Below are 21,476 nucleotides of genomic sequence, written 5' to 3' on the forward strand. Positions count from 1 at the left end.
GAGTGTGTCTGTCATGTGTTTCGTGTGTGTGTGTGCGTCTTACTCGAGAGCAGAAAGAAATATAGGCAGACTAGATTTCTGTGAGGGTTGACATGGTGACATCTAGCTGCAGGAGCTCATAGAATCGCTGCTCCTCTTTAATGCAGTAAATACAGTAGCTTTAGTAGGTTCTTATCGATATAGGTGGACACGCCATGCCATCTGATATATGTTTGGAGTGACTGAACCTGTGAGCCACAAAAGCAGGGCCGGGTCAGCATAGGGGAATCTAAGTTTCTTGATATTTGTTTGAGTATTTGGCAAATAAAGAGCATTATTGGTGAGCGTCTCTCTTGGTTTGTGTTTGATAACCCACAGTGGCAGGGGACCAGCTACATATATGCTGTCTGATAAAGTAAAGTCTATACAGAAGTCTATTCCTAAAGAACAAGTCCACTCTCAAATTCTGCTGGGACCATCCCTTGCAGTAAACTTTAAAAAATACAACAAAGAACAAAGTTGAGATCCATGTGAGCCATGGCCTAGTGGCAGTGCATGGGTGAGGGGACAATGGCTGACCAAAACTCACTGTATTTTTATATGTCATAGCAGGTCAGACTGAAAAGGAGTCCAACTGTAAAAACATTTCAGTGTCTTTCAGCGAATATCTGTGTCCCTATTCAGGGGCGGCCTTGTTTGGAGAATGGGATCTTGTGATTTTGTGATTTGTATCCCACGCTTGTCTCCCTTACCACTGTCGTCTAGCAATTAACTGCAGTTGGACACAGCAAGCTAGTTTAAATACCCTCTTGGTTTGTTATCATGTGTACCGTTAGCTGTTTGGTTGTGATCTGTCTTCGAATGCAGCCTTCATACAGCTAATGTGTGGGTACCTATGTTAGGTCTGAGCGAGTGAATCAAGCACATATGTGATTAACTGTCTACAAATCGTTTATTACCTCAAAAATGTTTGAGGTACTAAACCAGAGAGGAGGTTCCTCTGTAAAAGAACTTGAGGTTTGTGTTTGGGTGGTATATTTTTGAAGCTTTGGGTCACAATGGAACTGATCTACCTGCATATCACACACCATATGGCACAGTACTGCTCATTTCCTGTCCTTGAGATGTTATGTACTACACTCCTGGCCCCAAAACAAGAAAACCATATTTTGAAGACTGCCTTTGTCTCTTCTCCAAATGATCTATGGCAATTGCAGCTTTCCTACTGGCAGCTCTCCCGGAACCAGAGCTAAGAGGATCCCATCAGCCCCAGAGACCACTGTCTAAGAGCTGGGGGTCACCCCTCGCAAACACCAAGTGGAAGAGATGAGGTGATGTAAAGGCCTGCCAGGGATGGATGAGCCTTTGCCAACGAGAGGGCCTTGAGGTGACCCATCGCTTTCACTGTAGTCTAGCTCCGCTCATTGAAGAACCCACAAAACATGGCTTTCAGAGACTCTCTGTGAGGGGGGTGTATCATTACTCCAGTTTCAAAGAGAAGTTTCAGTGTGTGGCACTGGTACCATCAGGGCGAGCAAGGTAAGCAGTGATTGACCAATTAAAAGTTAAAAAACTACATCAATGTGATGTCGTATGAACGATCGTTCGCATTCATTTTCTAATTTACTGCCCATTTGTGGCTGCAGTGGACTAGTGTCTCTGGAAGCTGCTACAAGCTGTTGCATCCATCATTTCTGTGTCACCTCAACAAAGGGCATGACAGAGGCTACGCTTTGTCAAGCGGAGAGGAGAGCAGCAGGTTTTGGATTGGTGACAAGCTACACTTAGCTACAGACAAATGCGCTTGTCAAGCTGCCCTTGACTCAGCTTCTACCATTCTGAGATCAGATATGATATTACATTCATTATTATACACATGCACAGATGTGTATGGAAAGTGTTCTTAAGCATTACCAAACTTGGTGGCAAATTACACTTATCTATCTATTTATCTATCTATCTATCTATCTATCTATCTATCTATCCATTCATCCATCCATCCATCCATCCATCCATCCATCTAGCAGTGCAGCTCCTTTAATGGATAGTTCAGTACGTAAGTTGTGTGCATAGTGAGCAGGTGAGAAAGTTAGAGAATGAGTGAGTCAGTGAATGAGTGAGTGAATAAGTGAAAAAATGAGAGAGAGAGAGAGAGAGAGAGAGAGAGAGAGAGAGAGAGAGAGAGAGAGAGAGTGTGTGTGTGTGTGTGTGTGTGTGTGTGTGTGTGTGTGTGTATACGTTTGTGTGAGATGTTGAGGCTGGTGACTTCCAGAGAGTTGGAAGCATCAGTTTAGCTGTGAACTAGCAGTCAAATGTGCAGTTTAGACTGTTAGTCAGTAAATTAATGCGACAACTCTTCAAGACCCAAGCCACGTTCCTATACTCTCACTGCTGTCATATGCCCTGGTCTGCAACACCACTCTTATATGCCAGGGCTATAGCACAACTGCTCTTATATATTCTGCTCCACCATCAACAACTGCTGTCAAATAAAGGTATGACAACAGGATGATAAATTACTGTGTAATTCACTTATTCACTCACTATGGCTACCTTTTATCCCATCGGATGAAAAGACTAATTAGCACTACTGTCACACACATGGTCTTCCCCGCCCCCCCCCCATCTGTGACGATCTGCTGTCAATAACTCTGCCCTGGTCTTCTCTTATAAGATAACCTGGTATGTCTAGACTTAATTACAACACCTTGATGATTCATATCTTTTGATTTTACAAGACCCAAGCCATTAATTTGCCAACCCATTTATGTTCTGCTCTGTAGTTATCATTACAATCATCACACTGCTTTGTGCCAACAGAAAAAAAAGTGGCACTGAGAAATATTAATAGCATGTCATAATATCAATGCATAAAATACACCTACATGAGATAATCATATGGTGTGTGATTATCTCATTAAAGATTTCTTTTTAAGTTACAGGTTATAATGGAGCCAAGATAAAGTTTTAATAGCATAAGAAGAAAGTCTGCTTCAAATGGAACTAAATGTATTCGTTCTATTAATGCAATCAGATTGTGCAGATGAAACCACAGCCCACAATGTCAGAGAAACAGCTGTTTTCACGACATTGAAAGGCAGTTTGGGATTTAAAGGAAAATTTGTAATTGACTAACTCAAAGGTGACCCTCTCTTGGTCTACAATCATCAAAATACCAGGGTAGATATCACCATTTTTTAACTGTAGTCATCACCAGGTTTTTATGATATTATTATATTGTAATACATAGGTCTTGAACATGCAACACAAGCCTTAGAGCCAGCTTGCTTCATTTCAAAGATCCTTGTGCATAGTCCATATTGATTTCTTTAGAAGCTGAGTAATGTAGCTTTTGGCAATTATTCAACTTGCAAAGGATCTACTGTGAAAACACAGACGAATATGTCAGTGTTGAGGCTGCTTTTTATTCCATTTATGAGACTGTAAATTGAATAATTAAGTTAGTGGCGAGAATAATCCTTTTTAATTTGCAGGGATTACAGCTGTTTCAATAGGGGGGGGAAATGTTTTTTTCTCCAGCCAACTCTTTCCATTTGTGTGGGACAACTTTCATCATGACCGTGACAGTTACAATGAAATATTTTAATTGTCTATGTGCAACCAGACGTTTAAGCCTTATTTTAGTTTAAGTGGATCCTTTTTTATAACAGCTCATTTTCTCATTGCTTAGGTAATTTTTTTTCTTTCATACATTTTGGCTTTACTTGCTTAATATGCAAGCTTGATTTAGAAGAGACTGTGCAGTGCAGCTAATATTTCTATAATTTTTCACTCTGCAAAATGTAACACATTCCACACTAATGCATTGCATTTTGTCACATTACTGATACCTTTAATTGCTGTGCCAGGCATCATGTCAAAGCGCCTGGTAATCAAGGCCATTTGGTTCATGGTATTAATGTTAAGGAAACAAATTCATGCTATATATAGTTTGGATGCTAATGTGTGGTATATACTGTAATATCAATCCCTTTGTGTATAAGGCAAATTCCACAGTGTGTGACTAACCGTGTTTTATACTATAACCTCACACTCAGCGAGGTGAAAGGTCTTACCTGTGACCCACAAGACAGGAAAGCTCTGATATCTTACCACTGCAAGATAGTGTTATGGTAAACATTAGGGGTGTAATGGTACATGTATTTATACCAAAGATCTTTGGTATTGTCCTTTCGATTGGGAGCCACTGCATGTGGGGAACTCTTACGCCCGGGCCATTCCGGCTGTGGTTGTGCAGCAGAGCTGCTACTGCCAGCACTGTGTTTTTACATAGTGTGTGAGAGAGAGGGAGAGAGGGAGAGAATACTGCCCATCACCTGAAGCTCTTTATATTAAATGTTAATACAACTACAGCCTTTCAGAGGTTGCTGGTATAACTACTGTATTTCCTTGTATAAAAGTAGTCCTAGGTACTCAGCGGGGAAATAAAATCGGCGAGACCTCCAATGTCCAGAAGAGCAGCGCGGCTGAACAGTGGCAAACAGCAGCCGGTGTGGCAGCTCTAATCTCTTAACATGTGCGAAATTCGTTTTTCCATGAGTTTGATGCAAACGCAACTCCCTGTGGCATTTGAGCAACCTCTGGTTTACAATCTAGACCGGGCCAAAGCAGGGCCGCAATTTTCTGTCCCAACCTGACTGAGCCAGAGAGAAAACTAACCAAGCCGACCGCAAACCCAAATATTAATTATACATTTTCTCTGAACCCAGCCCGGGTATCTACTCTCTAAGAACCAATGCCATATGTGTTTTTATGGCAGTGGATAAGTAGCCATACAATATTGTTTTTTGATTTACTTTCTTAAATGTACTTTATTAGTAAGTTGCAGCCAGTTGCAGCTGTATTACAGACTTTAAGAATTGCAGCTGCCTGTTAAGTAATCTGGGGTTTAATTGAAAAAAGAAGCAGTTTAATGTTTTGTATTTCTTGTTTTCATTGTACAACATTCCAAACTGTGACCTCAAAATGTAGATATATACGTACGGACCGTAATTTTTGTGTTCGGCTCCACACAATGACCCAATAAATAAGTGCCCGCACAAAGAGACTGTACACACACACACAATTTATGTGAGGACATCACACTATGAATACATACAGGCACACTCACACGATCATAATCTTGCACCCCCGCCCCCCTCCTGCCTCTCTCTCGGTGCTGAATGCCACACTGGGGACGCTGACATTCACTGTGAGAACTGACACTGTTTGATGACTCAAGTCCTTCGCAGGCTGCGTTCAGAGGTCCTAAATGTGCTTCCCTCAGGTATTGTTAGACACAGTATGAATGCAGGTGCTCGAGGGAAGGCATGATAAAAAGCTCACCCAAAAAGTCGGCTTGGACAGTGGTGGGGGAAGCAATTCTCCCAAATCCGGTGGAGCTTTAATCAGCTCCATTTGTGATGTGATTTACTTAATTCACTTAACTTGAGGTCAAAATGAATGAATGATTAACATGTTTGATGGAACAAACTTGAGCTGCATGCTGCATCACCAGTGGCATTCAGGCGTAGTGATGTTCTTCCACAGACGACTTGTCAAAGTTCTGTGTATTGGTCTTGAAAGCAATAGTGGTTGCTGTTTTTTATTTTGAAATCTGTCTGGGTCTATTAACTTTTATTTCACCCAATGTCATTGTTTTTCAATACGCTGCAGAAAGTATTACATTTCTTGACTGTTATTTCAAAGCACTTGTAGAGGATGAAGCATTAGCCATTGAGAATTGACTCTCAAAGATGTGTTGTGCTCGGACAGTCCCTTCAGATGTGATGTAACATTATTGCAACACAGGTTGCTGGAGGAATTTTCATGGGGGTTTCAAAGCAAACCCATATGCACTCCACCGCTGATATTTGTAGCAGAGCATTGGCACTTGTTTAGTTAATAAGACAATTCTTCATTTAGAATTATGAGAAGAAACAATTCTATTGATAACTTCAGTGTAGGAATCAATAAGGAGAACAAATGTTTAACTAGTGCAACATTGTGTAGCACATTTTTGCAAATAGTGCTGAACTATTCCTACTTCAGGGAACAAACTTGCACTATGTGCTGTTTTAGGTTTGTTTAGAGATGCTGTCTGAGCTCCCTCCTACTGATTATCTTCATACAAAGTTAAGCCTTAAATTAAGAAATACACACAGACCCACATTTTTTTATTTTGCAACAATTACCTGTTGCTTGTTTTAAACAAATCCTAATAAGTTTAATCTACCTCCATGTTAGGGGGACCTAGTTAAATGAGGAATGTGTAAAAGGATGGTTTATTTCCCCCTTGGCTAACCCTGAACGTAATGGCCGGACTATTGAATCAGGCAGAGGCATCAAAACACAGCATTAAAATTCAAAGGCAAGGGCACAGGTTGGCAATTAGTAAGCTGACTGACTCTTCCAATGTCCGCGGGTGGCTCTTCTTGCTTTTGTTTTTGCTCTCTCGTTTTTATGACATGAGCGCTCTCCCTCCAGAGCGGGAATGTGGGGAGTTTGGCTGAGCGAGTCTCAGAATGGCAGAGATGGTGTGGGCGGATGGCAGCCTCTGAATATAAATGAGAGCACACACAAACGCACAGTCTAATCTGTCACACGTGTAATGAGCAGGTTCCTGTTATGCTCCCTTCAGAAGACACACCAGTGTGAGCGTCGCATAAACACACACATGCACATGGTCGTGTCTCCATGACTTCAGAGGACATACCATTGACTTACATGAATTCCTGGACACTAACCCTACTTCCTCTAACCTTCGTAGCTGCTACTTGACCAACCCTACCCTTTACCTGAACCTAAACCTAAACTTAACCTTAACCTTAACATAAACCTAACTCTAACCTAAACCTAACCTAACCTTAAACCTTGTCTTCACATTGAAATTCAATGATTTACTTCATGGGGACTTTTTGTCCCCAAAGAAAGTCCTGTGAAAACAGATTAGTGTCCCAACAGCATGAGCAACAGCTGGATCAGAAACACAAGTCACTTTTGGGAGATTTAAGATAAACTTTCATTTAAATTTCATCAGGACTTACAAAACACTATCCATAACCACTACTTGCCTAACCCTAACCCAACCAAGACCACAGCTACCGGCCAAAGAGCAGTTGGGACACAGCCATTCCAAAATAACGGGTGATAAGTCTGAATTCTGTTCCCAAAGGTAACCTAAGACAGACACACACAGGCATACAAATGTTAAGGCACATTAACTCCCACATACAGACAGTTACAAAGACAGCAGAGATGCATAAAGCATACATTCATGGGATTCCAATGCTCTGAGGAGATTATATATACACACACATGCAACATGAAATATGTCCATAGCAACGCATTGAGAGTTTCTCTTTGTATTCTGACTTCCTATGAGCCAGAACCATAAATAGAGCTATGCTAATAAAGGGGGAGGTACAGCCATCGATAGCTATGACCACATGTATGGGTTTAGAGGAGAAGCTTTAGACCTGACTGTTGTACTGGCCTCTGTCACCCTGTTGCACTCAGTGTGAGAGAGTGTGGCTTCCACCGAGGAGCCACAGTAAGAGCAGCACGTACCTGGTGTTAATTAAGGATTAGACACAGGAAGGTGACATGAATGCAGTAATTGCTGATTGGTGCCAAGCTGCTGCAAAATCAAAATGCAGGCGTTTTGAACAAGTTATCTTCGCTTCTCACGCCGCCATTTCCCTCTGCGTGTTAGGCAATCTCCACATAAAAAGGGTGAGGGTGTCATCATTTGATTCTGCTAAACGTTTTGTGTCTCTGCCTCTAATAGAACACATTCACACAGGTTTGGGAACAGGGCGACCACCATGAAGCTTTTGGCTGGTGTGCAAGAATGCATGTACACACAATACCAACTCAGCTGAGCTCATGTTCATTCTCATTGACTTGTATTTAACCATGCTCGTCAAGGAGAATTTAATTTGAACACTAATTTAATGTATAAGACAAGTGCTTACCCTGTGATGCGTGGGAGGGTGTCAGTGGAGAAGCGGGCCCGTGGCAGTTTGTCCCGCTCTATGAGCCATATGGTGTATTGGCCACTTTGTTTGGGGTGGAGGAACATGGCCATGTCCAGGCTACAGGGAGCTTGCCCTCCCCACAGCCACGGACTCAGCACCCAGGGACCCCCAAAGGCTGAATTGTTCACCCAGAGGAACTGACCTGAAGGAGAGAGAAAAACAAAGAATTGTAGAACACAAAACAGCAGCATAAACAAATGTACAATTACTTCTCAGGGACGTATCGATCTTGCTAATACGCAGATCAGAAGTGGGAGGAAATCTTTAAAAGTTATGAGAAAATCTAATCTCATGAACAAGACGTACACGCACAGCACAGTACGGAGACAAGATGAGTGATGGGCTGTGGTTTCAAATCGTTTTGAGGCAATGGCTGAAAGTAACACTTGATGAAAATGCATGAAATGAAGCTGCTTTGGGAAAGAGCTGTCAGTGACATCCCTCACATGTAAAAAAGGGAGGAGGGATAGAGGGTAAAAAATCAAAGCACAGTTTTTTTCATCATTTTTATATGAAGTCCCATTTCACTTCCAAACCTATTGCACTCATTCAAGCAGGAAGTTCATCAAAAGCTGACTTGTGTGTGTGTGGACGTGTGTGTGTAAGCACAATGAATCTCAACTTGAAAGGAAGAAAATCTATTTTGAATGTGTTCAGTTAAGAAAAGTGGTGTGAATAATGGATAAAAGCTTAAAGTCTCATAGTATCACATATTTTCTATCATTCTCAGAAACTCACTGTGATGCCTCTGTTATTTCGTTTGTTAGTATAGGGAACATGAGGAGCGCTTGCTGTTATAGTAATTGGAATCAATTTGGAGAGATTTTTGAATGCAGAGTATAAGTTGAATGCTGAGGGTCATTACGATATCGACCCCAGCATTGTGGGAGCCACCCCCTTGTTGATTGTCAAAGCATTGTAAGTTCCTGTTTTACAGCAGACAACGTGAAATGCCAGTGGTGTTCTTAAACACAACCCAAGAGATTTGTTCAGCGCTATATTCAGGTCAGCTGAAATAACATGAGTGTGAATCTGTTCAGCCGGAGATGTGATGTCTGACAGAAGGTTTGGCTCAAAGTCATTTTGAAAGATATAAATTTGACAAAACTGAAGAGTCTGTGATGGTTTCTCCATCAGGATGTAAAAAGAAAGGGAGGGAAGCTGAGACTTATTCTCATAATGTAGCGGAAAAGGCACTTTACAGCAGTCAGGAAAAGGTTCTTATTAAAGCTGGTAACCACAACTCAGAGGAAGTGTGTCAAGTGCTTTATTTAACAATCGACACTTAGATAGAATACAGGAAGCCACTCACATGGATGTTAAACCAGTTAAACCAAAGACCTCATGTGGATAATCCAGCAAAGCACAAAACAAGATCTGAAGTCATTTGTTCTGAATGAAACAGCAAAGCCTCTTTTAGGATTTAGTTTTTGTAAGTAAAGCTGGAACTGACTATTTCAATCATTCAATCATTATTTTCTGCTTTGCCTTTCCCTGGAAGACAAAAGCACACAGAAAATGAAATCTGACATATTTTATATTGAAAAAAGGAATAATTTCAAACTTTATCTTTTACCTAATTACATCATTCACCACAAAATATTGTAGTGTTATTGATTGAGTCATTACTGCTCATAAGTAGCAGAAACTCTACTAAATTTATATTATATTTAATTTACCCATCATCTGCACCTTCTACAAAAGTGACTCTTGTGACACACACACACACACACACACACACACACAAACCCACACACATACACGTGCACGCACGCACACACATATACACGCACATGCATCCACACAACCACCTTTACCTTGAGTCTGTCTCATATTTCCCACTGTCTTTCGCCACATCCTTTCAGCATTCCACCATAGTACACTGGTTTGGCTAATAGCAAATTGACAAAACTAAAATGTCTCTAGTCTTAATTGATAATCATAGTTTGGGAAAAATCTGGAAACACTTTAACCCAACATGAATAATTTTTCTCACTGAATGGCTACTGCATATTTGTGTAGAAGCCCTCAGGGCTGATGGATTTGTTTTCTATGAATTTTGGTTTGTTTCCATCTCCAGGCTGCACTCTTTCCTCAGCACAATGCTACTATCAGCTTCCTGTAGGTCAGATTGCAGTAAAATGTGCTTTCTAACTGGGACACACTTTACTCCTTGTGTTTGTCAAGTGTTGCACTCAAACAGTATTTTTCCATTAGTTGTCTATAGGCAATCTTTGTTTGCAAAAACTCCTGATATTTGTTACATTTAGTTCTTATTAATTTTTGAATGGACACCAATCAGTGTTAATATGAATACAATTTATATACTCAGATAAAACAAAGGTTCTATAACTTGGCCCTAAACACCTAGAGATACATTATCTAATGATATAGCTGCGCTAGATGACATTTCCCTTGCTTCCAATGAAACTTGGCAGTGATCTTCAATCCTGATTTGTCCTTTAATTCTCACTTAAAACAAATTTCTAGGACTGTGGCTTTGTTACATCCAGACTTAATTTTTGTAATTCCTTATCATCAGGCTCCAGCAGTAAGTCGTTAAAGACTCTGCAGCTTGTCCAAAATACTGCAGCACGTGTCCTGACAAGAACCGGGCTTCCGGTTAAATCTAGAATAGAATTTAAAATTCTCCTCCTTACCTACAAGGCCCTCAATAATATGGCACCATCATACCTTATAGAGCTGACACTACCATATAACCCCACTAGAGCTTTCAGCTATCAAGCTCCTCTCCTGGGGAATCATCTCCCACTTTCAGTTCGGGAGGCAGACAACCTCTGTACATTTAAGAGTAGGATTAAAACCTTCCTTTATGATAAAGCTTATAATTAGAGCCGGTCCAGGCTGGTCTTGGACCTGCTCTTAGTTATGCTGCTATAGGTCTAGAATGTCGGGGGACACATGACACATGGAGCTTCTCTTCCCAGCTTCTCCTTCCTCTTCTCCCTCCTTATCACATCAAAGAAATTAATGTCTCATCAATACATGTTACTGACTTCACTTCTTCCCTGGAGTCCCTTTGCCTTATCGTCCACAGATCCAGGGCCGCAGCTACGGCCACATCGTGGATTATGATGGTGGATCGCGAATCAGAGATCGTGATCGTAATGGCGGATCCTGTATCGTGCTGGCATCTGATAGTGATGGTGGACCACAATCGAGGTGGCAGCTGATGGTGGATCCTGATGGTGGCAGTGGATCATGATTGTGGACTATAGTGGCATCTGATCGTGGTGGCTGCTGACCGTGGAATATGATTACAACAAGACTGCTTGATATACAATATGTCATTACACGTGGCATCTATTGTACTTCTGTCCGTGCTGGGAGAGGGATCCCTCACATGTGGCTCTCTCTGAGGTTTCCACGTTCTTTTTACCCTGTTAAAAGGGTTTTTTGGGGGAGTTTTTCTTTACTCTTGTTGAGAGTTAAGGGCAGAGGATGTCACACCTTGTTAAAGCTGTATGTGACAAATTGTGATTTGTGAATATGGGCTATACAAATAATATTTGATTGATTGATATAAATATCTCTATGCTCTTTAATCTGGTTGATCTGGGTTCCAACTCTCTGAATTCTCAAAAGAAAAAGATTACAAATACAATAACCAAAAAGTGATTTCTCCATTGGGAGGCTGGGCTCACTTTTTGAGATAGGGTGAAGAGTTCAGACATCCACAGGGGGCTGGGAGAAGAACTGCTGCTCCTTCATGTTGAAAGGGGACAGTTGAGGTTGTACAGTATTATTGTATTCAGGATGCCTCCTAGGCACATTCTGTTGGAGGTTTATAGGGCACTTGCAACAGGAAAAGACCCTGGGGTAGACCCAGAACTCACTGGGGCAAACTACATCACCTCAGGATCCCCCAGGAGGAGCTGGAAATCCAGAGGAACGTCTGTATTTCTGCTAATGCTACATCAGCAACCCGAGCCCAGATAAGCAGTAGACAATGGATGAATGGATATGCTCTATAATACAACTAATTACACCTACATCAATGTGTTGTTTGCATAATGTCCAATTTGATTTGAATTAATGACTTAGAGTATGATTCTTAATTGTCTTGTGGGTCTAAAATGTTTAAATAGCTGTTAGGGTAAACATGAAGCCCTTCAATATATATACATATACCTGAATCCATTAGATTGTGTTTTGGATTGTAATCACACCTTTTTCTAAACGTGTTACTCACTTCTATTTTCCTTCCCTGATATCCAGTGTTTTCCCCTTATCCCCAAGTTGCTTAAAAACTGGTGGATTTGGAGGCCTTCAAATTGGAGTACTCCAGTTTAGACATTTGCATGCTCCTTACACAGAGGGTCCAGGCAATTTGGCAAGAATAGGCCAAGTACTTATATAATGTTTGCAGGCAATGTGAACTAGACACATTTTCTACACAGCCAGCAGCATTTGGATGTAAAGGTTTTTAAGCTCAGCCAGGAAGGGCTTTGGGCCTGAAGGCAGAAAAACTATTAACTCTTGTTTCCCTGCACAAATAATTTAAAGAAACTAGCAATTTAGTGGCAGGATACAAATTATAACTGCAAACTCTAAAAGTAGTACTGCAATTCCATTTATGGCCTTAGCCCCTGCTTCACCTGTGAATACTGCTTGATGCCACCATTAACATTGTGTATCAGCCGATACCAAGTACTGATACAAATAATTGGCAACACTAGCACCATCCATGGAAACATATGGTACATGTCCCAGTTTTTACTTGTGGGAATTTGAATTATTGCTGACATGTTTGCTAGCTCTGACTAATGCTACATTACCAGAAATCTCTTCTTCTTCCCCGCTCTAAAAACAGTATACCTGCCAGTCGCATTACAGCGCAACTGCTGTTTCGGAGCAGTGAGGAAGAAATGATTTCCAGGAAAAGAAAATTGCAGTTTTATCTGGGTTAAATTAACATATTTTAATGATGTAGTATCGTAGTAGTAATTTTTTAGTAGTAGTTTTCTTTTCCCTTTAAACGTTACCTGCACTAGTTTTTCTGCTGTTAATTTATCATTTATCTATATAGTTCCGAATTAGTGGAGTCAACAGAGTTAAACCATATTTGATTACTGGCCCTCAGAGGGGAAGACAAACCCAAAAAGGCAGAAAGATTTCAATTCAAAGTGATAGTTGTATTCCACATCACTGAATCAAGCCGGTAAACAGTTTTCTCGCTCTCGACGCAGTTACAGATTCAATCAATTGAGGCTCTTGTTGACATAGAATACCAAATAAGGCCAATGGTTGGGGAGAGTGGAATTTCCGCAGATAATAAAAAGGCAGCTAAAGGCCTGCGAGAGAGAGGAAAACAATCCATTCAAATTGTTTTCTTTGCCAAATCCTCTGATAGTATAATGCATTTATAGGGCCAGGACAAGCTTTTCAGGGTCCTAACAATTTTAGCTGCCACACATTTTAATTTACAAACCTTTCATCGGTGCAACACAGTGACAGCTTTCACTGTAGAGAGATTGTGTAACATAATATTCTGCATGATAATAAAGGCTATTCTTTTGTCTATCTTTGTTATTACTTTCTGTTTTAGAATTATTTATTTTCAGCCCTAATGATCTGGTCTTTAGAATCAGAGCTTTAGGGGGGTGTCACCATAATTCAGTTCAGCTTTTATGGTAAAATATAAAGGAACTTGTCAACTTGAAGACAACACATAACACTTAACAATGCTTATACCTTTCAAGGGCTTTGGGTAAAGAAGAATGGTAGTAGCACTGTCAAGAGAAGAGTAATGGATCCAATTTCATACTTTGAGCAGAAATTCATTGTCAGTTTTGTATAACAAGTTCTGTTAAAGCTACCCTCAGTGATACATAGTTAACTGAGCAACTGAAACAGTTATAAGACAAGCTCCTTTACCAAGTCATGAATAGATAATACAATGTATGTGTTTTTAAAAGTTTAAATTCAAAATGTTCTCCATACAGCAGTGATAGGGATCCTCTGGCCTGCATGCAAATGAACAATGAAGACAAATAATGAAGACAAAATAAGTAGCTGGAAAAAAATATTCTTGCTATAGCAATATATTCATTAATACAATAAAATAAAATACCAGGATAGTAGAGTGACTTATTTTCTTCATGGTAAGGGTGAACAAAACACGTAGTTGTTACATGTCATTGCTGACAAGCATCATGTTGACTGACAGAAAAACGAAAGTAGACTCAGAAAGTTGCCCTTTCTAAGAGAAATACAACGTTTTTGTTTAAGTTAAAGACAACTCAGTGCACCAAGTTTGCAGGGACAGAACAAATGCTCTTGAATAAAGTTAACACTCAATGTGAAATGGCAAGAAAAGGTTCCCCAGAGCACTTGTGAAGAACCAATGTAAAACGCTGAGAACTAGATGAAGTAAAATTCCACCAAAAAGTCACTTTGTCTCAAAGAACTGTCTGAAAGTGGATTACTAATATGGCACAATATATATATATATATATATATATATATAAAAAAAAATGAAGGACACAAGAAAAAATAGCCAGTTTTTTTCTCTGACCTGTGACAAGACAACAGAAATAACTGTTGTCTTGTATAATAACTATTTTTGTGGGTGTAGGGATCACTGCTGAGTAAAACTAGAAGGGATTATTGTCTTTACAAGCCATTCATACCATTGCCGAAAGGTTTGCGTTAGGACGTTGTTTTCGCTAAAACCAGCTGGATGAATCATCATCATCTTAATCTGATACTAGATGCCAAAGAGAGGCAGTTCTAACCATCAATTTCCAGAGATTAGTGTGATATGCCTCCGTGCAGACATGAACACTACATGACTACAGATGAAGAGAAGTGTGCCGGACCAGTCTGTGACAATTAAGACAACTGAAACAATCAATTGCCAGAGAAGAACGCTGTGTTCAATCGAAATAAACTGTGACATCATCGCCTCCCAAAGGGTCTATTTTACATGCACACACAAATATACAGCAACTGGAGTTTTAGCATACTACTCAGCATACTCTCATGCAGTCCACATGATCCACAAGAACAAATCCTGATAAACTTACACTAGTGGGTTAATGTAACTTATGTATCAAAAAACACAAATTGACCCTTACTAAATTTACAGAAGAATAACTTGATTTAGATACATAAACACTGAAAACACCATCATGTCAGTGGCCCATTGGCTAACTAGCCAAGATCAAGTACATAGACAGCCCCATTAAACTGCTTGTAAACAACTTACCATTACATTTCCTTTTAACATGGTCTAACAAACTGAACCCAACAATTAGCAGCTTTATCGGTTTTTTAACGGTTCCATATTTACTAACATCCATCACTAGTGAATAGCTAATTACCACCATCTACTGACATTATAAGGGCATAACATGACGTACAAGGAACGACCTGAGTAACAAATCATGACAAAGAGATGGATCACATAATAGGAAGCCAGTTCTGGCTTTTGTGCTCTCAAGATAAAGTCATATTTCTGTCTACATTGATCTCATACATGGGCTCTCTGGAATCCAACTGTCAGAAATGCATGGAATCTTTACCTCTATTATCATTCCTTTTATTGGAATGCACAGGTACACCCATTATATAACTTTGTAGCTTAGAAACCATGACATGGAACAATGCAAAAAAACATCTGGGGAGGGTACTGCGCATTTTCTCACCTTGGATTAATATAAGTAACAAGCAAGTCATTTCATGTATTATGAAATGACTTGCTTGTTACTTATATTAATCCAAGGTGAGAAAATGCGCAGTACCCTCCCCAGATGTTTTTTTGCATTGTTCCATGTCATGGTTTGTTTAAGAAAATGTAATATATTATTGTGAGAATATATTTGAATACAGACAGAGGGAGAGGTGTATAATGTGTGCCAAGAGTATTGTTTGATTAACAATTGCATGAATTTGTAAATATGGCCTCTGTTCTGTCCATTTTAAATGAGACTACATTCCATGTGAAGTAATGATTATTTGCCTTAATTTACAGTCTTTATCCAACCAAAATATATATATATTTTAATATTTTCTCACCAACTCAAATACATGGAAGACACTGTCTAAGAATACATGAACCACTGATGCATATTTTTATTGTGGACGGTAAATTATGCATTTCAGACATCAAACACATTTAATTGTAATGCAGCATCATAAGAAACCAAAGGAAAGATTTGGGAAGCACTGGAGTTAATATATAAATACAATTAAACAAAAAATGACTGTCGGTTGTGTCACAAGGTCACAATCTTATGGTGTTTGATAATGGCCCGAAAAGTTTTTTGCAGAACATTGTATCAAAATGATGCTGATCTGTAAACTTTGGGAAATAATAAAAGTAGACCTTTTATTAAATGTGACAATTATTGCATTAATTCTCGAGATATGACGCAACATGTGTTTTGTGATGTAACAGTGAATCATAACAGTTCATTATTAAGTCTGTTTGTGACAAACTTGAAGAAATTCCTCTGATGTGTTTCTGAGGGAGGAAAACAATATTGCCTCTTTTTTTCTGTGTATTCCATATTTACTACAGTGCAGATGAGATGCTGGGGTGTATAGTACAAATACTTCATACAGTATTTTTCTGTAAGAGAGCTGTGTTCACTCTTTGAAGCTCAACATGCCACAATAATAATCACACAATAATCTGATTTATGTGGGAATTTCCATAGCCATCCATCATGATGTATTACTTAAAATAGAGTTGTTAGGCTCCTATGCTTGTTTGTTGAGCAGTGTTTAGTCCCACAATATCTGCCAACTATGCCACTCATGTTAAGTTTATTAATTTACTTTATTGATTTACTTTTAATTCCAGCTCTTTTTTATTCAGAGGCACTGAGCCATATCAGGATGACCTGTTGGACAGATTTATTCTGTTCTCTTTGTTGTCAGCAGCTGAACAGCTGGAAGATCTGATATTGTTGTGGCCAAACTGAGCACTGACAAAAAGACCTTGATGTCAATATTAACACAATTACAGCAGAGATCGAGTGTGGAGGTCACAAAGCAACAAAGTTCAGCAGGGTGCTCACTCAAACTAGAATTACTAACTTGTAGTTTTGCACCTCCGTCAGGGCAGTCAAGTTGCAGTTTTTTGTTCAAAAGAATTGGACGGACAAATACCCAATAAAAACATAAAGAAATACACCACAACAAACTAGAAACAGAAGAAGTGGCTGTGCATGACGTCTGTATAATGAGGCTGCTTGTCCACCACTCAAATCTACTAAGCCATGTATAATAATGAAGTGTCATCACTCCAAAGCTTAAAATGGCGATAATGTTGCAACATGTTCACAGCTTCAAAGTAAACGTGTTGCTCTGCGAACAAGGGCAGTTGTCAAAATGACATATTTTTTTCTTTCAAAAAGTTGTTTTAATTCTTATCAGTAGTGTAGCAGAATCCTAGCAAAATTTATGTTGAAAATTAAATAATGAACCCAGAGTTGGCTGTGGTACTTCAATTACTTAATTCCAAGATAAAGTTGTCAGTAAAAAATGAAGCTATTATTTAAATAAACAAGACCTAATTTTCAGAGTCACAATTCAATAGGAAAACTAAAATAGCACACAGTGGAGCTCATTCCTTCAACAAGGCTGATAGAACTCATAGATATCACACTGATTTTTATCAGGTCGCTAAATAAACCCGATTGCTTCATGTTGATCCATGAGTTATTCTCCGGAAATCAGAGAAAATGCCATGAAAGAAAAGAAAACTTGCAATGTTATACAGTGATAAAAATGTATGGTCTGGCCCTTTGTCTGGATCCATGTGAAAATGTTATGACATCTTTCTTGGCCCATATTCAACCCTTCCCCCAATTTTCAACAAAATAATTCCAGTCGTTTTTGCGTAATCCTGCTAACAGAAAGACAAACAGTAATGAAACAAATAACGTCCTTGTTCTGGGTAATAATGAAACAATGTTAATCTCCACCTCTTCTCAGTTCAGACAGGCAACTATCCCCTGCTAATTATGCTCTTTATAATTGACTTTATATTTTCAGCTCCCTCACATGTTCTCATTGTTCCTTCTGTCACTTTCATGAACCATTGTTGGTTTAAAATAGGCAACTGGTAATGTAAAATGTAAAGTACATATTCTTATATTCACTTGTCAAACAAGTGTTTAAATACAACAAGCTGTATATAAATAATTCTAAGAAGTTTGTAGTTTTGGGGGGAAAAGCTCAAAGGACGTGATAGAAATCTCTTTTCATGGAACTAGTAATTACATCCAATGAAGCTGTTATTTTACAGCAGGAAACAAACTTGTCAACTGGGTGCGAGATAAACATGTAATTGTGAAATAGAACCGCTCTTCGAAAGCCACAGCTGTCTGAAACCAATTTTGATAGCCAATGAAATGCCTCATCAATTTAGATAAAAACCTCTATAAGGAGCAATAAAACGGCCCGTTGTCTTGTCATTATGTGGAAAATTGTTTTGCTAATGCAATCCTTAATGATATTGTTTGGGAATGTTCAAGGATAAAGCTCAAACATCAGTTTAAAACATAACACTAGTATGGCTGTAGGGAATCTTACTTCACAGTTTGAGTTTTGACTGTTTCAAAAGGCTTTTATTTTGATAATTCTATTACTTGATTGCATATTCACTGCTGTAAACATTCTAAATCTTAATTTGTAATATACATTTAAAGAAAAACAATTTGAGAAATGCAGGTGTCATATTCAATATAAGGATTAGCCTTATCCAAACATACTAAACGTGAAAAGAAAGCTTATAATCTCATTGTATTTCATTGTACAAGCAAGATACTGTCTCTGATTTGTCAGTCTTCTTAAAAACATTGCACAATCATTGATGACAGAGGAATTTCTGTTAGAAATGCAAATGATATGACTCTCACCACCAGAAGACAGTTAAATACTACTTCAATAGATAAAAATGTTCCTGCCCACAACCACGCAAATTTGTTTCACAGTTGCTGCATCAATTCCTCCGTGTAAGATGCCTCGAGCGGGTTTCTGCGAAAAATGTGTTAATCACTGCCCCTGAAATATACTGAAAACAAATTAACAGATCAAAAGAACTGTTGAACCGTGGTTTTATCCTTTTAATGCCAGTTATCTTAACAATGTCTTCTCGCTGTCAGATGATTTAACAATTAGTCTGTGGGATCAATCACACATTAGTCATGGATTCCACTGTTGTGTGTTTTAAGATATTTTTGTCAACTCCAAACTGTTCTGGAGTATATTGTGTATTTTAATTGTAGTACATTTACCCCCCTAATTTTTACAGATTTTATCATCCTACTTTAAAAATGTGCAGTAATACGTAATTTGTGTAATTTTGTGATAATATGCTCTCAATTTCTCATATACTGTACCCTGACAGTCTTTAATTTAATGTCATTTATATAGATTTGAATGGAACTTAAATTAATTGAATTTAAGTTTTAAATTAATTTTCTGAAAGGTTAAGTTTATACAATCATGCAAAGTCTGAAGAAAGTGTTTTGTCAACCCCAAAAAAATGTGAAATGTTTCTTCCTGGTTTCCAGTAGTCCAAAGCGAAGAGGTAGCAACTCTTTTGCAAATATAAGATGGTGTTATATAAGTGCATTACAATAAACCATATATTTTCTTATGATTTTAAAAAGTATATTAGTTATATATTGATTTCAGAAAACAGGTTGTTGGTTAATTTGTAGTGAGGATGGTTTGATGTCTTAAATTTAGTTCGAGATGTGTTGTGACTAGAAATGGAATTTAGCTTGTAGCTGAATATGGCACTAATCATCTTTTCTATTTGTTTGAGATCAATCTATTTATGCATTTTCATCATTTCTATAGAATACCCATGGCATCCTTCTCTGCATTATGTTCTGCCTATACACTGATAACTGATTAATCTCTCGTAGGTCAATCAGCTGATATAATCATCTCTAGTTAACAGTCTCATGTCACCAGTGCCCAGCAAAGTAAACAAGAGGCCTAGTAGTGATTTAAAGAGGGTGAGTGTTGACTTCAGCCTGAGGGGGAGAAAAGTGTCTGTGCCCAGAAAGCTGTCTGATTAGGAGGCCTTGTTTATCGAGAGAGCTGATTCCAACATTACCAACGGGCCTCCCTCAAATGAGTGAATAATGCCACAGGCGTTTCACTGCTGCTCATTTGCAACAGGTGCACGGCAGAAGTAAACATGAATGAGCACTTTCCAACATTATCAGTCGATTGGTGTCAACACAACATCAACAATTTCACTGATGCAAAGAGTCATTTCGGAGCTCTAAGTGGATAATTGTAAGTGGCTGTAATTTAATGTATTTTAGTTTTTGTCGAACCCTAATCTGCACATTCTGTACAGGCGCCACAGTCAGAAGCTGCTTTCTTTAGTTGTTTTACCTTGAGTCATAGTGTAAGGGTCACTTTAGTTCGCTTTATGGAACAGAATATGTGATGGGGGGGGGGGCAAGTAATCTGTTCTTTTTTGCCTGCACATTATACAGTCTGTACATGGTTTGTCCGTCAGAAGCCTGAATTTATATTGATAAGGGAATGGATCTCCATCTTTGTTTTATTGTTTATTATGCGAATGTTATAAATGTGGGGAAGTGACTTCCCAGGGGTGCCAGCATGTTGGAGATGGACCAGTGACCAGCAAAGTTTTGTCAAGTGGCAGATCTGAGTGAATCGCTACAAAGGATTATTTCCCAAAAAATGTTTATTACCTTGGTGGAACTTTCTGGGATTACTGAGACCAGGACTCTTCCTCAGGGCGGTCAGAGGTGGTGACAACAACCTGGATATCTTTATATTTCTGTTTGCGACCTCTCAGGACACCACACCTGCTTAAACTTTGTTTTGGGAATTTTTTTAATTTTGGGACTAAATTGAACAGTCTATTTAATTTGATGAACTGGGGGGAATTATATGAATTCGGGAAAACATATTTTTGGATGTGAATTGTTTGAGGTTGATATATTTGGATCTTTGGATCCGGTCTTTGTTTGCAGGGTGACGTCCAGGTGGGTCGACCGTATAGTAATTTTTTTGGGCATTACAAACTGATATTGCAACCTGTCTGAGTCAATTTCGTTTTTGTATATATATTTTATATAAGAGTGAGATTTCGGATCTAATTTCATGTCATTCGTTTGTTGTAAGAAGGTCAGCTGGTGGCATCCGTACACAGCGTGTCAAATCCTCCTGTTCTCCTTAAAATTAGCACATGTGATTGTTTTCCCTTAAATTCTAAATAAGGTGAATTCTTACAATAGCTCAGCACTATATAATCAAAATCCATAAATAGCACACACACACACACACATATATATATACACATATATATTAACCAATAATGCACTTCCATTGGAACTATTTTCATTTTCTATATCATCACTAGGCAGTTTCTTCATATTCTATTCTCACAGAACTGAATTATTGATACAGATCAATTGCAACAGCACTACT

The 21,476-nt window shown here is 38.8% G+C and overlaps 1 protein-coding gene across 1 annotated transcript in view; it reads right to left on the reverse strand.

Annotated features, from left to right (window-relative positions):
* alk (ALK receptor tyrosine kinase) overlaps window positions 1–21,476 on the reverse strand; it is a 349,155-nt gene that overhangs the window by 126,828 nt on the left and 200,851 nt on the right. The window contains 1 exon segment of the mRNA XM_034576116.1: window positions 7,956–8,160. Within this exon segment, the coding sequence (XP_034432007.1) occupies window positions 7,956–8,160 (205 nt within the window).

This window comes from Hippoglossus hippoglossus, chromosome 22 (assembly GCF_009819705.1).
Source record: "Hippoglossus hippoglossus isolate fHipHip1 chromosome 22, fHipHip1.pri, whole genome shotgun sequence".
Taxonomy (NCBI): domain Eukaryota; kingdom Metazoa; phylum Chordata; class Actinopteri; order Pleuronectiformes; family Pleuronectidae; genus Hippoglossus; species Hippoglossus hippoglossus.